Raw genomic sequence first — 19,249 nt, forward strand, 5'->3', positions numbered from 1 at the left:
AGCGGAGAGGACGATTTGGGTGATATTTGGAGACAAGATTGGTGATGTAGCTCGGGGCAGAGTTGTGAATGGCTTTGTATGTTACGGTTAGTATTTTGAATTTAATTCGCTGGGTGATTGGGAGCCAGTGTAGGGATTGGAGTAGAGGTTTGGCAGACACTGAGCGGTTGGTAAGGTGGATAAGTCTGGCAGCAGCATTCATGATAGACTGAAGAGGGGATAGCCTATGGAGAGGCAGGCCAATGAGAAGGGAGTTGCAATAGTCAAGGTGAGAGATAACAAGGGAGTGAATGAGGAGCTTGGTGGTTTCATTTGTTAAAAAGGGGCGAATTTTAGAGATGTTACGGAGGTGAATTCTACAAACTTTTGAGAACGATTGGATTTTAGGCTGAAATGACAAGTCAGAGTCTAGGATTACACCAAGTACCCTTGTGTGAGGGGAGGGACTGATGGTTGCATTGTTGATTTTGATGGAAAAGTCGCGGAGGGGGGCATGGGCGGGGGGGAATATTAATAGCTCAGTTTTAGAGAGATTTAGTTTAAGGAAGTGTTGCGACATCCATGCTGATATGTCAGTTAGTAAGTTAGTAATGCGAGAGGAGACTAAAGGAGTGAGGTGAGGTGAGGTGTAGACAGGTAGATTTGGGTGTCATCGGCGTATAAGTGGTACTGGAAGCCGTGGGCGGTTATCAAGTGACCAAGGGAGGAGGTGTAGATAGAGAAGATAAGGGGTCCAAGAACAGAGCCTTGGGGGACCCCCACAGAAAGGGGCAATGGAGAGGAGGAGACAGAGTTGTAGGTGACACTGAAGGAGCGCTGTGATAAATAGGCAGAGGACCAGGATAGAGCAGAATCTCGGAGGCCAAGGGAATGTAGTTTAGCGGGTGGTCAATAGTATCAAAGGCTGCAGAGAGGTCAAGTAGTAGGAGTATGGAGTATTGGCTGTGGGTTTTAGTAGTTAGTAAATTGTTAGTGAGTTTTAGTAAAGGGTCAAGGAGGTTATTTTCACTGAGGTAGGAGCTAAGACGGTTGTAGACTAAGCGTTCTAGAAGTTTAGAGGTGAATGGGAGCAATGAGATGAGTCCTAAGTTGTTCAGGTTGGTAGGGTCCAGTGAGGGCTTTTTAAGTATGGGAGTGATCTGTGCATGTTTTAGAGGGGAGGGGAAGGTGCCACTAGAGAGGGAGAGATTGAAGATGTGAGTGAGGGAGCATAGGATAGAAGAAGAGGGTGACCGTAGTAGTTGTGAGGGAACAGGATCCAAGGGACAATTGGTTTGGTGGGCATCTGAGAAAAGTTTTGTAACCTCTTCAGTAGTAGCCAATTCAAAAGAGGAGAGTGTTGAATGTGCTGTTAGGCAAGGTATGTTGGGTGGGGAAGATGTACGCACAGTGGAGGTATCCTCAAAAATTGCATCAATCTTGTCTTTAAAGTGATTGGCAATCTCTTGGGCAGTGAGTGAGTTAGTGGGTAGAGGGGGTGGGGGACGAAGCAGAGAGTTAAAGGTTGAGAAGAGCTGATGGGGACTGGATGACAAGGAATTAAAAAGAGAGACAAAGTAGGCTTGTTTGGCAGCATGGAGGCATGAATTGTATTTTAGAAGGACAGATTTATATAGGGTGAAGTCTTGCAGGCATTTGGTTTTACGCCACAGTCGTTCAAGAGCACGGCAATGTCTCTTGAGATTTCTAGCGTTGTCAGTTTGCCAGGGTTGTAACGGTCGGGGCCTGATTCTGCTTGTGGTTAGAGGAGCAAGTACATCTAGTGATGATGAGAGTGAACTGTTGTAGACAGAGGTGGCCAGGTCAGGACAGGACAGGGGAGAGATTATGTCATATAGGTGGTCAGTAGCAGAATAGAGAAGAGAAGGGTTAAAGTGGCAAAGGTTTCTACAAGTAATTGTTTGCTGCTTGGAGGGATGGGTGGTTGGAGGCAAGGATACAGTGAAAGTAATGAGGTTGTGATCAGATAGAGGAAAGGAGGTGTTGGTGAGGTTGCCAGGGTTGCAGAGATGGGAGAATACAAGGTCAAGGGTATTGCCATTGGAGTGAGTGGAAGTATGTGTCCATTGGGTTAGGTCAAAAGATGAGGTTAAGTCAAGAAGTTTAGCTGCAGTTGGGCTGTTAACATTGACAGGAATGTTGAAGTCACCAAGAATGATGGTGGGTATTTCAGAGGAGAGAAAGTAGGGTAGCCAGGCAGCAAAGTCATCAAGAAAGCGCGATACCGGCCCAGGAGGCCGATAAATTGCTGCAATCCTCAGCTAAATGGGATAAAGGTTTTGTATTAATGAATAAAAGCTGACAATTGTAAGCACTTTCGGAAAGGTGGTAAATGGTTTGTCTCCCTCTAACTGCTACTTTGTCTGGACAGCTTGAACTGTTAAAGAATAAAGTTCACCTTTTGTAACATGTTATATCCATATTCAGGGTGTAACACATAACATGTTAGATGAAGGGCTTACCTGAACAACCCATTAAAATTATTTTGATTATGGTAGACCCTTACACTACACAGTTGGCGGTAAATCCAAAGGAGACAGTACAATCAGATTGCTTTGTGGCCAGCTGTAGATCTTCTCACTAACTCCAAGGGCCCATTTACATTTCTCTGTTCCCATGCATTTTTTTTACCACCTGCACCTTAACCACTTTAGTACCACACTATAGCCAAAAGACGGCTACAGCGTTGTACTATAGTTCTGGGAGGGCATCCATAGACATCCTCCCAGAACCCCGCACCCTGGGCTGCTCATCGGGCGCAGGCTCTGTGACCTATGTTTCCTTCGAACACAGTTGATCACAGATCGAGGGAAAAGGACCAATCACAGCAGCCCTTTACCATGTGATCAGTTGTGTCCAATCACAGCTGATCACATGTAAACAGACTTGCTGGTTATCAGCAGTCTTTTCCTCGTGCACTATGTGTCTGTGTGAGCAGTGCTGATAACCGGCAAGGCTGATAATCAGTGCACTATTAATCAGGGCAGCCCCATCAGTGCCAATCAGTGCACATTGGGGGTTATTTACTAAAGGCAAATCCACTTTGCACTGCAAGTGCACTTGGAAGTAAAGTTGCTGTAGATCTGAGGGGGACATGCAAGGAATATAAAAAACAGTATTTTAGCTTGCACGTGATTGGATGATAAAATAAGCAGAGCTTCCACTCATTTCAGATCTACCCCTTAGATTTACAGTGACTACACTCCCAAGTGCACTTGCAGTGCAAAGTGGATTCGCCTTTCGTAAATAACCCCCATTGTGTCATGCGTTATTCTGCTTTACATTAAGTCAGGCTATTAATTTTGAAATTTTGAAAGGAACAAAAACCAACCAAAATAAAGGAAAGGCAGCATTTTTTTCTTGCAGTGCACCATAACGCATGTAGTGAATGCATCTGAGCTGCATTGCCTTCACTTACGACATTACAATCAATAAATGCAATATGCTAATGCACTTAACAAGTTTTGCAGTAATGGACTAGATGGTCAAGTGTCTTTTTTCAACTTGACTTACTCTGTAACATACTAACCCAATGGACCTGATGGCAAAAGTATGTTTCAACTTCAACAATTTTGTTCTGGGGGAAGGCATATTGGGGGTTATTTACGAAAGGCAAATCCACTTTGCACTGAAAGTACACTTGGAAGTGCAGTCGCTCTGAATCTAAGGGGTAGATCTGAAATGAGGGGAAGCTCTGCTGATTTTATCATGTAGTCATGTGCAAGCTAAAATGCTGTTTTTTATTTTCCTTTGTGCACTTGCAGTGCAAAGTGGATTTTCCTTTAGTAAATAACCCCCATTGCTTCTTTCAGAAACCCAATCTATACAAAAGTTTGATATGTGTTATATTTGGGTTCAGTTTAGAAATATTTGGTATACAGATCTTGCTAAAATAAATATTGCCCGTTTTAAACTGATTACATGAAAGCAAAAATGTTGAGAGGTTTTTTTTTCTTATTAACATGTTTGTGTTTTCTTAATCATGTGTACAGGCATTAGGATTACTTCATTGGTTAAATATATCTATACACTATTGCATCTAGAACTGCATGTAAATGAAACAAGTGAGGGTATAAAATACACTATGTAGTCAGATTTATTAAATATATCAATCTGATTTTCAGGTAGGAGATACCTGTTTACATGTTGCAGCTCGCTACAATCACTTGTCCGTCATCAGGATACTACTCAGCGCTTTCTGTTCTGTCAATGAGAAGAACCAGGTCAGTTCATAGACCCATCAGCTAAGAGTTAACTAATGCCAGTGATCAAAGGAGTCCTCTAAGCAAGGCCCTTGGGCTCAGTTGTAGTTTTTTTTTGTTTCATCTCTATGTACAGCAATCTTCCAATACAATGATAATAGCCTTGTTGATAGCAAATTTCTGAAATAAAATTGAATTTTCCTGACAGATTCCATGGCAGCCTACCTGTGGGTTAATCCCACCCCCTCATACCTCATAGGAACCTTTTCCCATAAATCTTTGTTCTAGGCCAGAGGCTGTGTTCCTTTTTTGTCCTCCTCCTAAGACCAAGATGAAGTTTTACCTATTATGACGTTTTTTCGCGATCTAGGCCTGGCGGTGTGCACAGCGATCATGTGGATTCAAAATGATGATCCTCTCTGAAGTCCAGCAATCCTAGCTATTAGCAGGTGGACATGGGCGATAATATGCAATGCCACGAAGAGCTTACTAGCTTGGCCATTAGCAGGCAAGCGGCAATATGGCCAAATGTCCCAGCTATTAGCGGGAGGTCTTGTAAACGCCCTGGTCGTGTGGTGGGTCGAGCAGCAGCTCCCAGTCCCAGGTCTTGTCGGGATCGCGACGTGGTGGTGGTAATGTATGGGTTAATTCATTAATATGGCAGCCGTATCTCTGTGTCTGTGTGTCCCCTTTTCCTCTAAGGCTCCGGGGGCTAGGACCATGGCGGCTGGAACACATGTGCGCTCCACCTCGCCGCCTTAGGAAGTCGCCTGGTCCAGTCTGTGCATCTGCAAACCGTGAGTGAAACCAAGGCTTGGTTCACGCATGCGCGATGCCAACAATAGGGCGGCGGTCACTAGAGCTGCACAATTAATCGTTAAAAAATCGTGATCTCGATTCAACCCCTCTGACGATCTCTATTGCAGAGTTTGCCGATTCTTTCATATAACAAGTGGAGAGATTTATCTGCTCACTCATCTGTCAAAAGAAAACATCCTGGCAGTCTGCCAAGTTTTAAAAATGAAACATTGTAACTAAATTCCTTCTTAGATCAAAGGTAAACTTTTGTGTGTAAAGAAAAAATCAAGGCAGTCTGCCAAGTTTTTAAACAATGTGTAAATGCAGGAAGTTTAACCACTTAAAGTCTAAATCTTTTTCTGACACTTGTTTCTTATGGTAAAATCAATATTTTTTGCTAGAAAATTACCCCCAAACATTATATATATTTTAGCAGAGACCCTAAGGAATAAAATGTCAATTGCTGCAATATTTTATGTCACACTGTATTTGCCTAGCGGTCTTTCAAACGCAATTTTTTGGGAAAAAATACACTTCAATGAATAAAAAAAAAAAAAAGAAACAGTAAAGTTAGCCCAATTTTTTTGTTTTAATGTGAAAGATGATGTTATGCCGCGAGAATCGTGAGAGAATCGTGATCTATCTTCTAAGCAAAAAAAAACGTGATTCTGATTTTAGCCAGAATCGTGCAGCTCTAGCGGTCACGCATGCGCACGGCTGTTGCTGGGCGATAACGTTCCTGGCGCAGTCGCGCTACGGGGCATGGCGATGTTATCAGCGGTGACTATTTTAAAAAGCTGTCAGACTGTCATTCCTTGGGTTGTACTGCGGGCTTGACAGCTGTTTTCCCCAGGAACCTTTTGGCTTACTGCTGGGTAAGTGCCCTTGTTGCAGGCCTAATGGCTGATGGCTGATGTCTCATCCATTCTGATGATGTCTTTGCAGTTTTTGTTCTATCTTGTTCTGCTATGGACATGTCACCGCCTCCCTGTGGCCAAACCTTACGCTGCAGGTAGGATTGGTTTCTCTTATTCTTGTATTGTTTGGGTTCACTCATTTAAGAGCTCTTAACTTTTCTTTTCCACCCATCTCTTCTAGGTCTGAACACCAAAACACGGCACGCGAAGATAAAGACCGTCCTAGGTCTCAACGTCGTAGCCCAAGGCATATGGAGCTTTCCTTCTCACAGGATAGTCTCAAATGTTCTAGAACTCCGGCAGCATTCTACGCTCCACAGGCCTTTCACCACTTGGCAGCGGGAGCCTTAGTCCTCCTAAGACTGGACAACACAACAGCAGTCTCATACATCAAGAGACAGGAAGGTACTCACAGTCTCTTCCTGTTGAAGGAAGTAGAGCCTATCATGACCTGGGCCCAGATGAACCTGGCCAACCTAACAGCTGTCTATCTCCCCAGAGACCAGAACATTCAGGCAGGCTTTCTGATGAGAGTATCTCTAGACAACAACGAGTGGGCTCTCCACCCCGAAGTCTTCAAGTGGGTCTTGTCCCTGGGAATCATCTGGAAGTAGACTTGTTCGCCTCCCCGTGCAACTTCAAACTGGAGAGATACTACATGAGGTCTTGTTGTCCCAAGGCTTTTGGCGGAGATGTTCTGACAGACCAATGGTGATTCCACAGGGCCTATGCCTTTCCCCCGGTTCCTGTCATTCTCCGGTTTCTGTTGAGGCTCGGGATGGAAGAAGCAGAGATAGTGGCAATATTCCTGTACTGACCAAATAGGCCATTGTTTCCCCCTGCTGATGCAACTCAGCTTCCGGGGCCCAGTTAATCTGCCCTCCAGACCAGACCTCCTATCTCAAGGGGCAACTCTACATCCATGCCCGGCCCATCTGCACCTGATGGTTTTGTTTTTGAGAGGGGAAGGCTGGAGGCCCTAGGTTGTCCAAGTAGGGCCATCTCCACATTGTTTAATGCCAGAAGAGCAGGTACCAACAGGGTCTACCAGAGGATTTGGAAAAAATTTGCAGACTACACCTCCTGCATTGCAGGGTCTTGCAATAACCCAAAGATACAGGATATCCTGGGCTTCCTACAATCAGGCTTGGATCTCTCCTTGTCAGTCAGCTCGTTGCGGGTTCAAGTCTCTGCAATTCCTGACTTCACGGGCGTACCCTGGGCTAGACATCCTCTTACTCGCGAGTTCTTCAGAGGAGCAATAAGGCTCAGACCTCAGAGAAAGACAAGATTTTCTAAGCGGGATCTTCCCCTTGTCCTGGATTTCTTTTCAGAAAGAGAGATGGAACACACACAGATCAGTTCTCTATTAAGGAACTTTCTTTAAAAGTTTCCTTCCTGGTGGCCATAACATCGGATATAATAATGATATAAATCCAATGGTTGTTTGGATACGAGCAACCGCCGTGTGTGGTCATGTGAAAATATAGTAGCCAGGCTACTATATCTTCACTTGACCACACGCGGCGGTTGCTTGTTCTTTATCATTTACCACAGCTTTTATCCACAAAGGTGAGTGGCTATTTTAGCTAAACACTCTCCTGTCTACCATTGGACATCTCTGGTTATTGTTATAACAATTTATATTGATGTCACTTCACTCATTGCGCTGTTGTGGATAAGTATCTACCATTGTGTGTCTATCACCTCTTTTTTATTGGTGACACCTATTAGTCATACATGGTTTTGACTACACGCCTGTACTTAGCCTATGATATGCAAGCTCCTGAAGAAGCGCATCAATGCGCGTAATATGTAGCACAATTTTCTGAGTGACCTCCAAACCTGACTTAACCTCTCCACATATCCAACAACCATTGGATTTATATCATTCTACGCACTCCAAACCTTTGTGTTTGTGACATGTGGTATATCTATATATTTATTAGAGGTGTTATTAGAGTCCTTGAGGTCACTCAGTTATATGTTTTTTAATGTGTTTGCATACAATGATTTTAACTTAGGGGTGGGAGATTTATTATTATATTATTATATTAATTAAAGTGCATCAACAAACAAAATTGCAAAGGCAAACCTTTTCTCTAACTGAAAAGTCAGTGGGCAGTGTGCAACAAAGATTTAAGTAATTGAGAAAAAATGTATTTACTACTGTATACTGACACACTATATCACTGTATACTGACACACTACATCACTGTATAGTGTATACTGACACACTACATCACTGTATACTGACACACTACATCACTGTATAGTGTATACTGACACACTACATCACTGTATACTGACACACTACATCACTGTATACTGACACACTACATCACTTAGTGATGTAGTGTGTCAGTATACAGTGTGTAGTGTGTCAGTATACAGTGATGTAGTGTGTGTATACAGTGATGTAGTGTGTCAGTATACAGTGATGTCATGTGTGTATACCGTGATGTAGTGTGTCAGTATACAGTGATGTAGTGTGTGTATACAGTGATGTAGTGTGTCAGTATACAATGATGTAGTGTATTTATAGAGTGATGTAGTGTGTCAGTATACAGTGATGTAGTGTGTCAGTATACAGTGATGTAGTGTGTGAGTATACAATGATGTAGTGTATTTATACAGTGATGTAGTGTGTCAGTATACAGTGATGTAGTGTGTCAGTATACAGTGATGATCACTGTATACTGACACACTACACACTGACTGTATACTGACACACTACAACACTGTATACTGACACACTACACACTGTATACTGACACGCTACACACTGTATACTGACACGCTACACACTGACTGTATACTGACCCATTACATCACAGTATACTGACTATTGCACTGATGGATTGTCCTCTGTCAATGTGTACTGATCACACCCACTATGACACACACTGCCATCCATACAGCCAGCACTCACCCTCCCTTCTCTCTCTCTCTCCAGCCCGGGACTGTCCCTGTGATCCCCGATCCCTGTACAGGAGTCACCTACCCCCCTCCTCCTGACATCACAGCCCTCCGATACACAGCACTCCACCAACAGATCTAAGCCTCGCCCACTACCCCGCCTACCCACCCATGCACAACGTCTGGCCTCGCGGACTAGGCCGAAGCCGCGCCTCGCCTGAAAAATCGTGCCCGCAGCTCCTCAGGACTGGCGCGGTCCTGGTGAAAAAATAAATTTAAAAAATTGATTTGAAGAAGATTTGAATCGATTTGACCTCTCAACTCGATTCAAGATTCAAATCGTTTTTTTCCCCAGCTCTACTTTATCCTATTAAAATCATTCAATTTTTTACCCAACATATACGTGTGCCTATAAAGTCCATGTTTCTACTCTAATTTCTTCCATCAAACCCCAAAGTATCATCTGTTTTTCATGACAATCAGGAGATTGCTCTTCCGACGTTCAGATCAACTCAATACCAGTGTTCATCCCCTAGATGTCAGGAAAGCTCTGAGACAGTATCTAGAAGCTACAGCTCCGTTCTGTCGGTCCGACCAGCTGTTCATTCTTTTTCATGGAAAGAATAAGGGTTTGCGCGCCTCTTCCACATCTATTGCAGCATGGATTGTTCAGGCCATTCAGTGGGCCTACAAAGCTATGGGCTTGAAGCCTCCAGAAGCGGTGACCGCTCACTCGACCAGAAGCGTGTCTACATCATGAATGGCTTCACGACACATTGCTCCAGAAGGGATTTGCAAAGTGGCCTCGTGGTCTTCAATTAACATGCTCAAGGCGCACTACTGTGTAACCTTTTTTCTGTTGTACAGCACTTTGCCCACCCCGGTGTGTATGGCTAGTTATATCCCACATGTAGGCTGCCATAGAGTCTGTCAGGAAAACTGAAAATTTCCTATCAAATACTTACTGTAATTTTCCCTTCCTGATGGACTCCATGGCAGCAGGAGTTCCCTCCCAGTGGCTGGAGTAGGCTAAATTATGGAACACGGCCTCTGGCCCGGAACAAAGATATATGGGAGAAGAGTCCTATGAAATGAAATGAGGGGGATTAACCCACACATAGGCTGCCATGGAGTCCATCAGGAAACAAAATTACGGTAAGTATTTGATAGGAAATTTTCAGTTTTCTTCTGTAGCGGTACCCAAAGTTACTGACATATTGACAGCTACTAATCTGGGGACAGCTTCACAATATAATAGATACATTTTGGAGGTTCTGACATCTTTGAATTGAACTTTTTTGAATTGTGTGTTTAGGCTGGTGATACCCCACTCCATGTTGCTGCAGCTCTCAATCATAGGAAAGTTATCAAAGCGCTTTTGGAAGCTGGAGCTGACGCTGCACTTCTTAATAATGTGAGTGTATATTACTAATTATTAATGTAAGTGTATATTACTAATTATATATTTGGGGGTAGTGTTATAGACTTAGTGGTACTCCTCTTATGGTACAGAAGAATAATAGGATTATGTGACATATAGGCCGGGAAGGTTATACAAAGCAAACTCCAGTTTGAGACAGCAGATCATTGGGCATTGCTTGGGATTAAATGCTCTTTAATAATTAATCATGGCACAGTACAAACTGTGTTATTCTCAGCACTCTGCTTTTATGATCATACAGATGTAGAAATGCATAATTACTTGAACAGAGGTCTTCATCTGAAGTAACGTGGCTGTCAGGATCTAGACGCATTAATGAGCAAGAATTGCAGTAGATCTGCTTCCTCCGCTGATGTACAGTCTGCAGAGTATCCATGCCTCCTTAGAGAATGACATAATTACAATGAAGGTTGAAAGCATGAGTCATGGTTGCTGGAGAGGAAAACATTGCAGTGGTGTATGCCGGGGAAACAATGTTCCAATTTTTATTTCAGTTCCTTATTTATAGAATTTTCTATGAAATTTTTATTTACAGGCAGGCCAGATTGCATTGGACACAGCGAGACACCACAATAATTCAGATGTAGCCCTTCTCCTTACTAAAGCACCACAGGTAAGTACTGTGTAAAATATTGGAAGCACACTCCAGGCAGATATGAAATACAGAAGTTAATGCAGCTCTGTAATCATTAATAAATCATAAGTGTATTTTTAAATGCAAACAGGACTTGAATTTGACCTGGTATTGGCTGCTAAGAAGCATGCTGATAGAGAAAGCAGAGTGACAGAGAGATGAGCTCATCACTCTGCTTCTTCTCCATTCATTTTCCAGTCACAAGTGGGGCAGGTCCAGGATGCTCTGAGCTTAGATAAAGTGGGTTGAATGGTACTGGCCAATGGACAGAGGACCTCTAGTGGCAGAACAAAACACTAGAGGAGGAAATTTCTGGCTTGAAGGTGAATTTTGCTGCAAAAGCGGATTTTGTTATTATTCTGCTTTTACCACTTTCCTTCCACCCACAGTACATTTACTACGAGTGGATGGCAGCTGTAAGCACCGCAACGTACTAGGACGTCATGGCGCACTGGCACGCCCCCTGGGGCATGCAGTGGGATAATACCGTGACTGCTGTATTCAGTGGACCCAGTTGTTGATTGCTGCCATTTATTAGTATTAAAAAAAAAATTATAGTATAAATACCAAAGTTTGTAAGTGCTATAACTTTCACGCAAACTAATCAATATACACGTAATTATTTTGTTTTATCTAAAACGTAGCAGAATAAATTTTGGTCAAAATTAATGAAGACATTTTATTTTTTACATTTTTTTATAGGATATGTTTTATAGCAGAAAGTAAAAAATATTGTTTTTTGTTTCTGAAATTTTCTGTCTTTTTTGTTTATATTGCAAAACATAAAAAACCCAGTGGTGATCAAATACCACCAAAAGAAAGCTCTATTTGTGTGAAAGAAAATGATATAAATTTAGTTTGGGTACAGAATTGCATGATCGCGCAATTGCCAGTTAAAATAGCGCAGTGCTGAATAGCAAAAAATGGCCTGGTTGTGAAGGGGATAAAATCTTCCGGAGCTGAAGTGGTTAAAAGCAATATATACACAAATGCAGAATGGAAAGGGATGATGGTGCACACAGCACAAACATACACAGCAACCAATCAAAAATCGTTTGCCCAGCTTATCTGACAATCTAGCAATATATAGCAAGAATATTATTAAATAGACCTGTATGCCTAAAAACAAATATGGTTCTACATTTATGACAGGGCTTTTTTTTCAGCCCGGAACTATTACTAGTAAACACAGTCACTTGTAAATGCTTATACATTTATAAGTGACAGTGCACCTCTCTCGCTGGCTACCACAGGACCCTCCCTGCCCCTGCAATCAAGGCTGGAACAAGGGAGAAACAGCTGCCCCAGTGCAGTGTATTCATGGGAGGGCGAGAGGCTGAGCTGTCACCTGGTGACCGGATGCCAATACCCTTGCCCGATAAGTTCCCTGCTACTGCTGACCTGGGGGGGGGCAAGTAAGTCTGCACTCAGTGCACTATGTGAGTAAGATAAGCCTTTGTTCTTTTTGAGAGGTAGGCAAGGCAGTGGAGAGGGAATGGGAGTGTAAAGGGGGGGGGGCTGTCGGGGTGCAGAGGTCAGAGCTTGAAGAGGTATGCAGAAGAAGGGAGCTATGGAAGAGGGCTGCAGAACTGTTTGGAGGGGGGGTGCAGAGTTTGCAAAGATAAGCTGTGGAAAAAGAGTGGAGAGTTGAGCTGTGGACAGGGATTAGCTATGGCTAAGGGTGCAGAGATAAGCTATGGAAGTGGGAAAGTGTGGGAAGAGGAGCTTAGGTCAGGGAGTACAGAGGTGGGCTGTGGCTGGGGGTGGGGGCTGCAGAGGAGTTGCGGACAGGGGGTGCAGAGGTGACTTGTGGACAGGGGGTGCAGAGGTGAAGTGTCATAAGGGGGTGGGGAGGTATGTTGCGGAGAGGGGTGCAGAGGTGAGCTCTGGATGAGGGGGTGCAGAGGTGAGTTGTGGAGGGGGATGCATAGGTGTGTTACAGGCAGGTGGTACAAAGATTAGTTGTGGACAGGGGTGCAGAGGTGAGTTGTGGATGGGGTGCAGAGGTGAGCTGCGATCAGGCAGTGCAGAGGTGAGTTGTGGATGGGGGTACAGAGTTAAGTTGTGGACGGGAGTGCAGAGGAGAGCTGCAGACAGTTATGGATGGGAGTAGAGGTGAGCTGTGGATGGGGGAGTGCAGAGGTGAGCTGAGAATGGGGGGGGGGTGCGGAGGTGAGTTGTGGAAGGGGGTGCAGAGGTGAGTTGTGAATGGAGGTACAAAGTTAATTATGGACGGGGGTACAGAGGAGAGCTGCAGACAGTTATGGATAGGAGCAGAGGTGAGCTGCCATCAGGGAGTACAGAGGGGAGCTGCAGACAGTTATGGATAGGAGCAGAGGTGAGCTGCCATCAGGGAGTGCAGAGGGGAGGTGCAGACAGTTATTGATAGGAGCAGAGGTTAGCTGCCGTCAGGGAGTGCAGAGCTGAGCTGCAGACAGTTATTGATAGGAGCAGAAGAGAGCTGCTGTCAGGGAGTGCAGAGGTGAGTTGTAGATGGGGGTACAGAATTAAGTTGTGGACGGGGGTATAGAGTTAAGTTGTGGATGGGGGTGCAGAGGAGAGCTGCGATCAGGCAGTGCAGAGGTGAGTTGTGAATGGGGGTACAGAGTTAAGTTGTGGGTGCAGAGGAGAGCTGCAGACAGTTATGGATGGGAGCAGAGGTGAGCTGTGGATAGGGGAGTGCAGAGGTGAGCTGTGGATGGGGGGGTTCAGAGGTGAGTTGAGGATGGGGGTGCAGAGGTGAGCTGCGATCAGGCAGTGCAGAGGTGAGTTGTGGATGGAGGTATAGAGTTAAGTTGTGGATGGGAGTGCAGAGGAGAGCTGCGATCAGGCAGTGCAGAGGTGAGTTGTGGATGGGGGTACAGAGTTAAGTTGTGGACGTGGGTGCAGAGAAGAGCTGCAGACAGTTATGGAAAAGACAGAGGTGAGCTGCCGTCAGGGAGTGCAGAGGTGAGCTGCAGACAGTTATGGATAGGAGCAGAGGTGAGCTGCCATCAGGGAGTTCAGAGGTGAGCTGCCCAAAGTTTTGGATAAGAGCAGAGGAGAGCTGCTGTCAGGGAGTGCAGAGGTTATCTGCAGACAGTTATGGATAGCAGCAGAGGTGAGCTGCCATCAGGGAGTGCAGAGGTGAGCTGCAATCAGGGAGTGCAGAGGTGAGCTGTGGATGGGGGGTGGGGTGCAGAGGTGAGTTGTGGATGGGGGTGCAGAGGTGAGCTGCGATCAGACAGTGCAGAGGTGAGTTGTGGACGGGGGTACAGAGTTAGGTTGTGGGCGTGGGTGCAGAGGAGAGCTGCAGACAGTTATGGATGGGAGCAGAGGTGAGCTGTGGATAGGGGAGTGCAGAGGTGAGCTGTAGATGGGGGGGTGCAGAGGTGAGTTGAGGATGGGGTTGCAGAGGTGAGCTGCGATCAGGCAGTGCAGAGGTGAGTTGTGGATGGGGGTACAGAGTTAAGTTGTGGATGGGGGTGCAGAGGTGAGCTGCGATCAGGCAGTGCAGAGGTGAGCTGCGATCAGGCAGTGCAGAGGTGAGCTGCGGTCAGGGAGTGCAGAGGTGAGCTGCGGTCAGGGAGTGCAGAGGTGAGCTGCGATCAGGGAGTGCAGAGGTGAGTTGCGATCAGGGAGTGCAGAGGTGAGCTGTGAATGGGGGGGGCTGCAGAAGTGAGTTGTGGATGGGGGTGCAGAGGTGAGCTGCGATCAGGCAGTGCAGAGGTGAGCTGCGATCAGGGAGTGCAGAGGTGAGTTGCGATCAGGGAGTGCAGAGGTGAGCTGCGATCAGGGAGTGCAGAGGTGAGTTGCGATCAGGGGGTGCAGAGGTGAGCTGTGAATGGGGGGGGCTGCAGAAGTGAGTTGTGGATGGGGTGCAGAGGTGAGCTGCGATCAGGCAGTGCAAAGGTGAGCTCTGGATGAGGGGGTGCAGAGGTGAGTTGTGGAGGGGGGTGCATAGGTGTGTTACAGGCAGTACAGGCAGGGGGTGCAAAGATAAGTTGTGGACAGGGTTGCAGAGGTGATTTGTGGACAATGCCCCTTTAAGACCCCTATGACACAGCACCACATTGCTGCTCACATCCCATCCACCCCCCACCCCCCTGTGGGTGCTGAGGGGGTGAGTTCCTGTATCTATTCTCTGACAAAAAAAAAAGCTTGGATTTAAACAAACTGTTATTCTCTGTAAATGCATAATATATTCATATTGTTTTAGAAAAGAATGATAATCATTATATAAATATTTCTCTAGGTTTTGCGTTTTAGCCGTGGCAGAAGTTTACGAAAGAAGAGAGAGAAAATGAAGGAGGAGAGAAGAGCCCAGTCAGTACCAAGAGAGGACATAGCAGAAGCAGACAGTAAAGTATGAATTGCACTGTAATCTTGTTTGACATTTTAATGGTCCCGCAATGCTTTCAGAAAACAAAGATGAACTTGGCAGTATAACTGTAACAATATACTGCTGAGCTGTTAATGATTAAAGAAATGAAAGATTTTTTAAAGTCAAAGAATATATGATTAGATAAGTTGAAATACCAGAAATACCAGAACTGGATATTTTCCTTTTATTGCTATATCTGCTTCATATTGTGGCTGATGCTTTAAAACTGGAGAGAAGAAAATGAGCACAAAACTGCAGTTGTTGCCAGTAGCAACCTATCAGGTTTCACCTCTCACTTTATGGAAAATTTAAACACAGATTTTGATTGGTCACTTTTGGCAAGCACATTTGGCTTGTTTTCCCATTTCAGGTTTTAATGAATTAACTGTAGTGTTTAAAAGATCCTAATATAGTCACATACTGTATATATGAGATATTTATATTGTTTCAGGCCAGCATTTCGGCAGCTGAGGACACTCACAGTAGTGAACAAGCACCAATAAAGCAGGGGGATGGCAAAGATGAACAGCGGCTTTCTGCAGCAGGAAATAAGCAGAGGAAGGGAAAGAGAGCAAAAACTAAAGAAAAGGTACCAAACATGCTCTATATGTCATGCTCAATTTGAACTATGATGCAGCCAGCTACGTGGGCTTTATACCATCTTATAATATCTTATATTTGCTACACTTTAGATCTAACTAGACATGTGCAGTTCGTTTGTTCCTAATTTAAATTCAGACAAAATCTTCGTTATTCAGAGATTCAGGAGGTTTCCAAATTTCCAAATTACACTAGTAACAACTTTAAACAAATCCAAAATAACAAAACAAAATTTTGGCCGAAATTTGAATCAAATTTGAATCAGATTTTAATCAAAAACAAATTTGAAATATAAACATATTGCTGACTATTGCTAATTTCCTTCAAAGACTATGTGCATCAGTGTTAGAATATAGCTGTCTCCTGAAATTCAAATTGCAAAAAGAATAGAATAAAACAGAACAGAATATAAAAGAATTGAATAGAAAATAAAGGAATATAATTGAAAAGAATAGAAAAAAATTTAATAGATTTGAATAGAATAGAATAAAATAGAAAGAATAGCATTGTCTTCTGAAATTCAAATTTGGAAATGAAAAGAATAGAGCAGAATAGAATAGAAAATAATAGAATAAAAAAGAATAGATTAGAAAATAATAGAATAAAAAAGGATAGAATAGAGTAAATCAGAATAGAATAGAAAATAAAAGAACACAATAAAATAGAATAAAATAGAATATAGTTTTCTTCCAAAATTCTAATTTCAAAAAGAATAGAATAACATCGAAAAGAATAGAATAAAACAGAACAGAAAAAAATTGAATAGTAAAAAAGAATAGAATATAAAGGAATAGAAAAGAATAAAAAATCGAATAGAAAAAAAATAGAATAGAATAAAATATAGAAAATATAGTTGTCTTTCAAAATTCAAATTTAAAAAAAATAGAACAGAATAGAGTAAAACAGAACAGAATAGAGTAGAAAATAAAATAATATAATAAAAAAGAATAGTAAATAAAGGAATAAAATAGAATAGAATAGAAAATAAAAGCATAGAAAAGAACAGAATAGAAAAAAATTGAATAGATGAATAGAATAGAATAACATAGAAAGAATATAACCATCTACTGACATTTGAATTTTGAATAGAATAGAACCAGCCAATCTTCACAATGAATTTGGATTGATTTGATATTTTCAATTCAAATTTGATTTGAATACTTCAAATCCCATTGGAAAAATTCACATCAGATCAAAAACGAATAAACAAAACAAAACTAAACCAAACGAATTTCGTTATGAACGCAACAAAACAAAATTAGTAAGTTAACTAATCGATCTGAAGTGAAACAAAATAAATGTTTTCGTTCTGCACATGTCTAGATCTAGCTCTGAAAGAAAGCACAAAATCAGTACAGTTTCACAGATACATACAGTCTTATGTAAAAAATGTAGGCATTCCTGGTCATAAGATTTTCTCTGTCAAAAATGGTTAACACAGGTGGGATAAGGAACAAAACATAGATGTTAAAGGTTTGTGAAAATTTGAATGTACAGTTACTAATTATTTGCAGAATGTAATACACACTTATAAAGTTCCAAATCCTAAAGTAGATCATTAAAACCCTAACAAGATTATAGCTAGTTTGCCAGACCACTGTATTTTATAAATAACTGCCCTGCCATCAGTGCTGCTGATCTCCCCCCTTTTTTAGTCACTTCCTTGACTACGTGCACTCACTCCAACATCAGCTGCACACCATTGCTCTGGATCAGATAGACCATGCCAGCATAATATGTGTTGGCATGGTCACTTGTCTCCAGGGACACATATGAGAGTATGACAACACAGGCTCACAACTGGGAGACAGTTGTTACCCCATAACAGGAAGTACCTGGATGAGGAACTTGATGGCAGGACCAGGTATTATTTTAACTACTTAACGACCAGCCGCCGCAGTTGTACTGCAGCAGGTTGACTCTCCTGCGTGAATCAGCATCATTGTACGTTGGACGCGTACATGGCAATCTGTGGAGAAGTCAATCAGCAGGTCCGGTGGACTCAATCTCTGCCAGCCACCCGCGATCGCTCCACAGAGAGGCAGAACGGGGATCTGCTAGTGTAAACAAACAGATCCCCATTCTGTCAGGGGAGTAGAGTGAGATTGTCTGTTCCTAGTAATCAGGAACAGCGATCTCTCTCTACTCCCTGTCAGTCCCCTCCTCCCACAGTTAGAAAGCACCTCCCTAGGGAACATTTAACACTTTGATCGCCCCTGGTGTTAACCCCTTCCCTGCCAGTGACATTTATACAGTATTCAGTGAATTTTTATAGCACCAATCGCTGTATAAATGTCACTGGACCCAAAAAAGTGTCAAAAGTGTCTGATCTGTTTGCCGCAATGTCGCAGTCCCCCTAAAAATCGATCACTATTATTACTAGTAAAAAAAAAATAATAATAAAAATGTCATAAATCTATCCCCTTTTGCGCAAACCAATCAATATACGCTAATTGGGATTTTTTTACCAGAAATATGTAGAATAATGCATATTGGCCTAAACTGAGGAAGAAATTATTTTTTTTACATTTTTTTGGATAATGATCTGGTCCTTAAGTGGTTAATGAAAGCTGAAGATTAAAAAATGGAGAATACTTTTTAAATGACATTAAGGCTGCTTTTACACTGGGGCAGGCGGGCGTTGACGGTAAAATGCCGTAACTTTACCGCAGTTTTAGTGGCACTATTTAGCCGCTAGTGGTTCGCTTTTAACCCTCGCCAAATAAAGGGTTAAATGCGCCCGTGTAGCACCACTGCTGAAGTGTTTTGCATGCGCTTCGGCAGTGGTGCCCATACATTTCAATGGGCAGGAGCGGTGGAGGAACGGTGTATGCACCGCTCCTTCACCGCCCCAAAGATGCTGCTTGCAGGACTTTTTTAATGTCCTGCTAGCGCAGCGCCCCAGTGTGAAAGCACTCTGGCTATTACACTGTAGCTGTGGGGGAGGTGTTTTTTAGGCGCTTTACAGGCGCTATTTTTAGCCTAAAAGTGCCAGAAAAACGCCCCAGTGTGAAAGGGGTCTAACTTATGATACGTTAGATACTGGATTTACATACAGTATATTTTAACACCTTTGTATCAATACAAATCAGGTCACTCAGGATATTGAGCTTACACCCAATAGCCATATCTTTTACTAAGCAGTTGGATATTAGGACATAAAGAAATATGTAAAAGCTATAAAAAAGATAGTTTACTGCTTTCATCTTACAATTTCCACAATCTGGAATGCTATTAAAACGTTAGTTGAGGGTAGCTACTGAACCAAGATCTGGAAGGCTAAAAAAATCTCAGCTATACCGTTCTGGTATACAAAGCTCCCATATCACTAGAGAGCACCTGAAGGAAGGTATGGCTGTCACAGGAGAAGGGATG

General features: G+C 43.1%; 1 protein-coding gene across 5 annotated transcripts in view; it reads left to right on the forward strand.

The window, feature by feature from the left end:
• The window catches only part of ANKRD6 (ankyrin repeat domain 6), a 345,397-nt gene that overhangs the window by 261,678 nt on the left and 64,470 nt on the right, over positions 1-19,249 (forward strand). For all 5 annotated transcript variants that reach the window (XM_073626931.1, XM_073626933.1, XM_073626934.1 and 2 more), the window contains exons 8-12: positions 4,125-4,223; positions 10,152-10,250; positions 10,813-10,890; positions 15,146-15,256; positions 15,726-15,863. In XM_073626931.1, coding sequence (XP_073483032.1) covers positions 4,125-4,223; positions 10,152-10,250; positions 10,813-10,890; positions 15,146-15,256; positions 15,726-15,863 — 525 coding nt within the window. The remainder of the gene's footprint in view (positions 1-4,124; positions 4,224-10,151; positions 10,251-10,812; positions 10,891-15,145; positions 15,257-15,725; positions 15,864-19,249) is intronic.

The sequence above is a fragment of the Aquarana catesbeiana genome, linkage group LG04, assembly GCF_042186555.1.
Source record: "Aquarana catesbeiana isolate 2022-GZ linkage group LG04, ASM4218655v1, whole genome shotgun sequence".
Classification (NCBI taxonomy): Eukaryota; Metazoa; Chordata; class Amphibia; order Anura; family Ranidae; genus Aquarana; species Aquarana catesbeiana.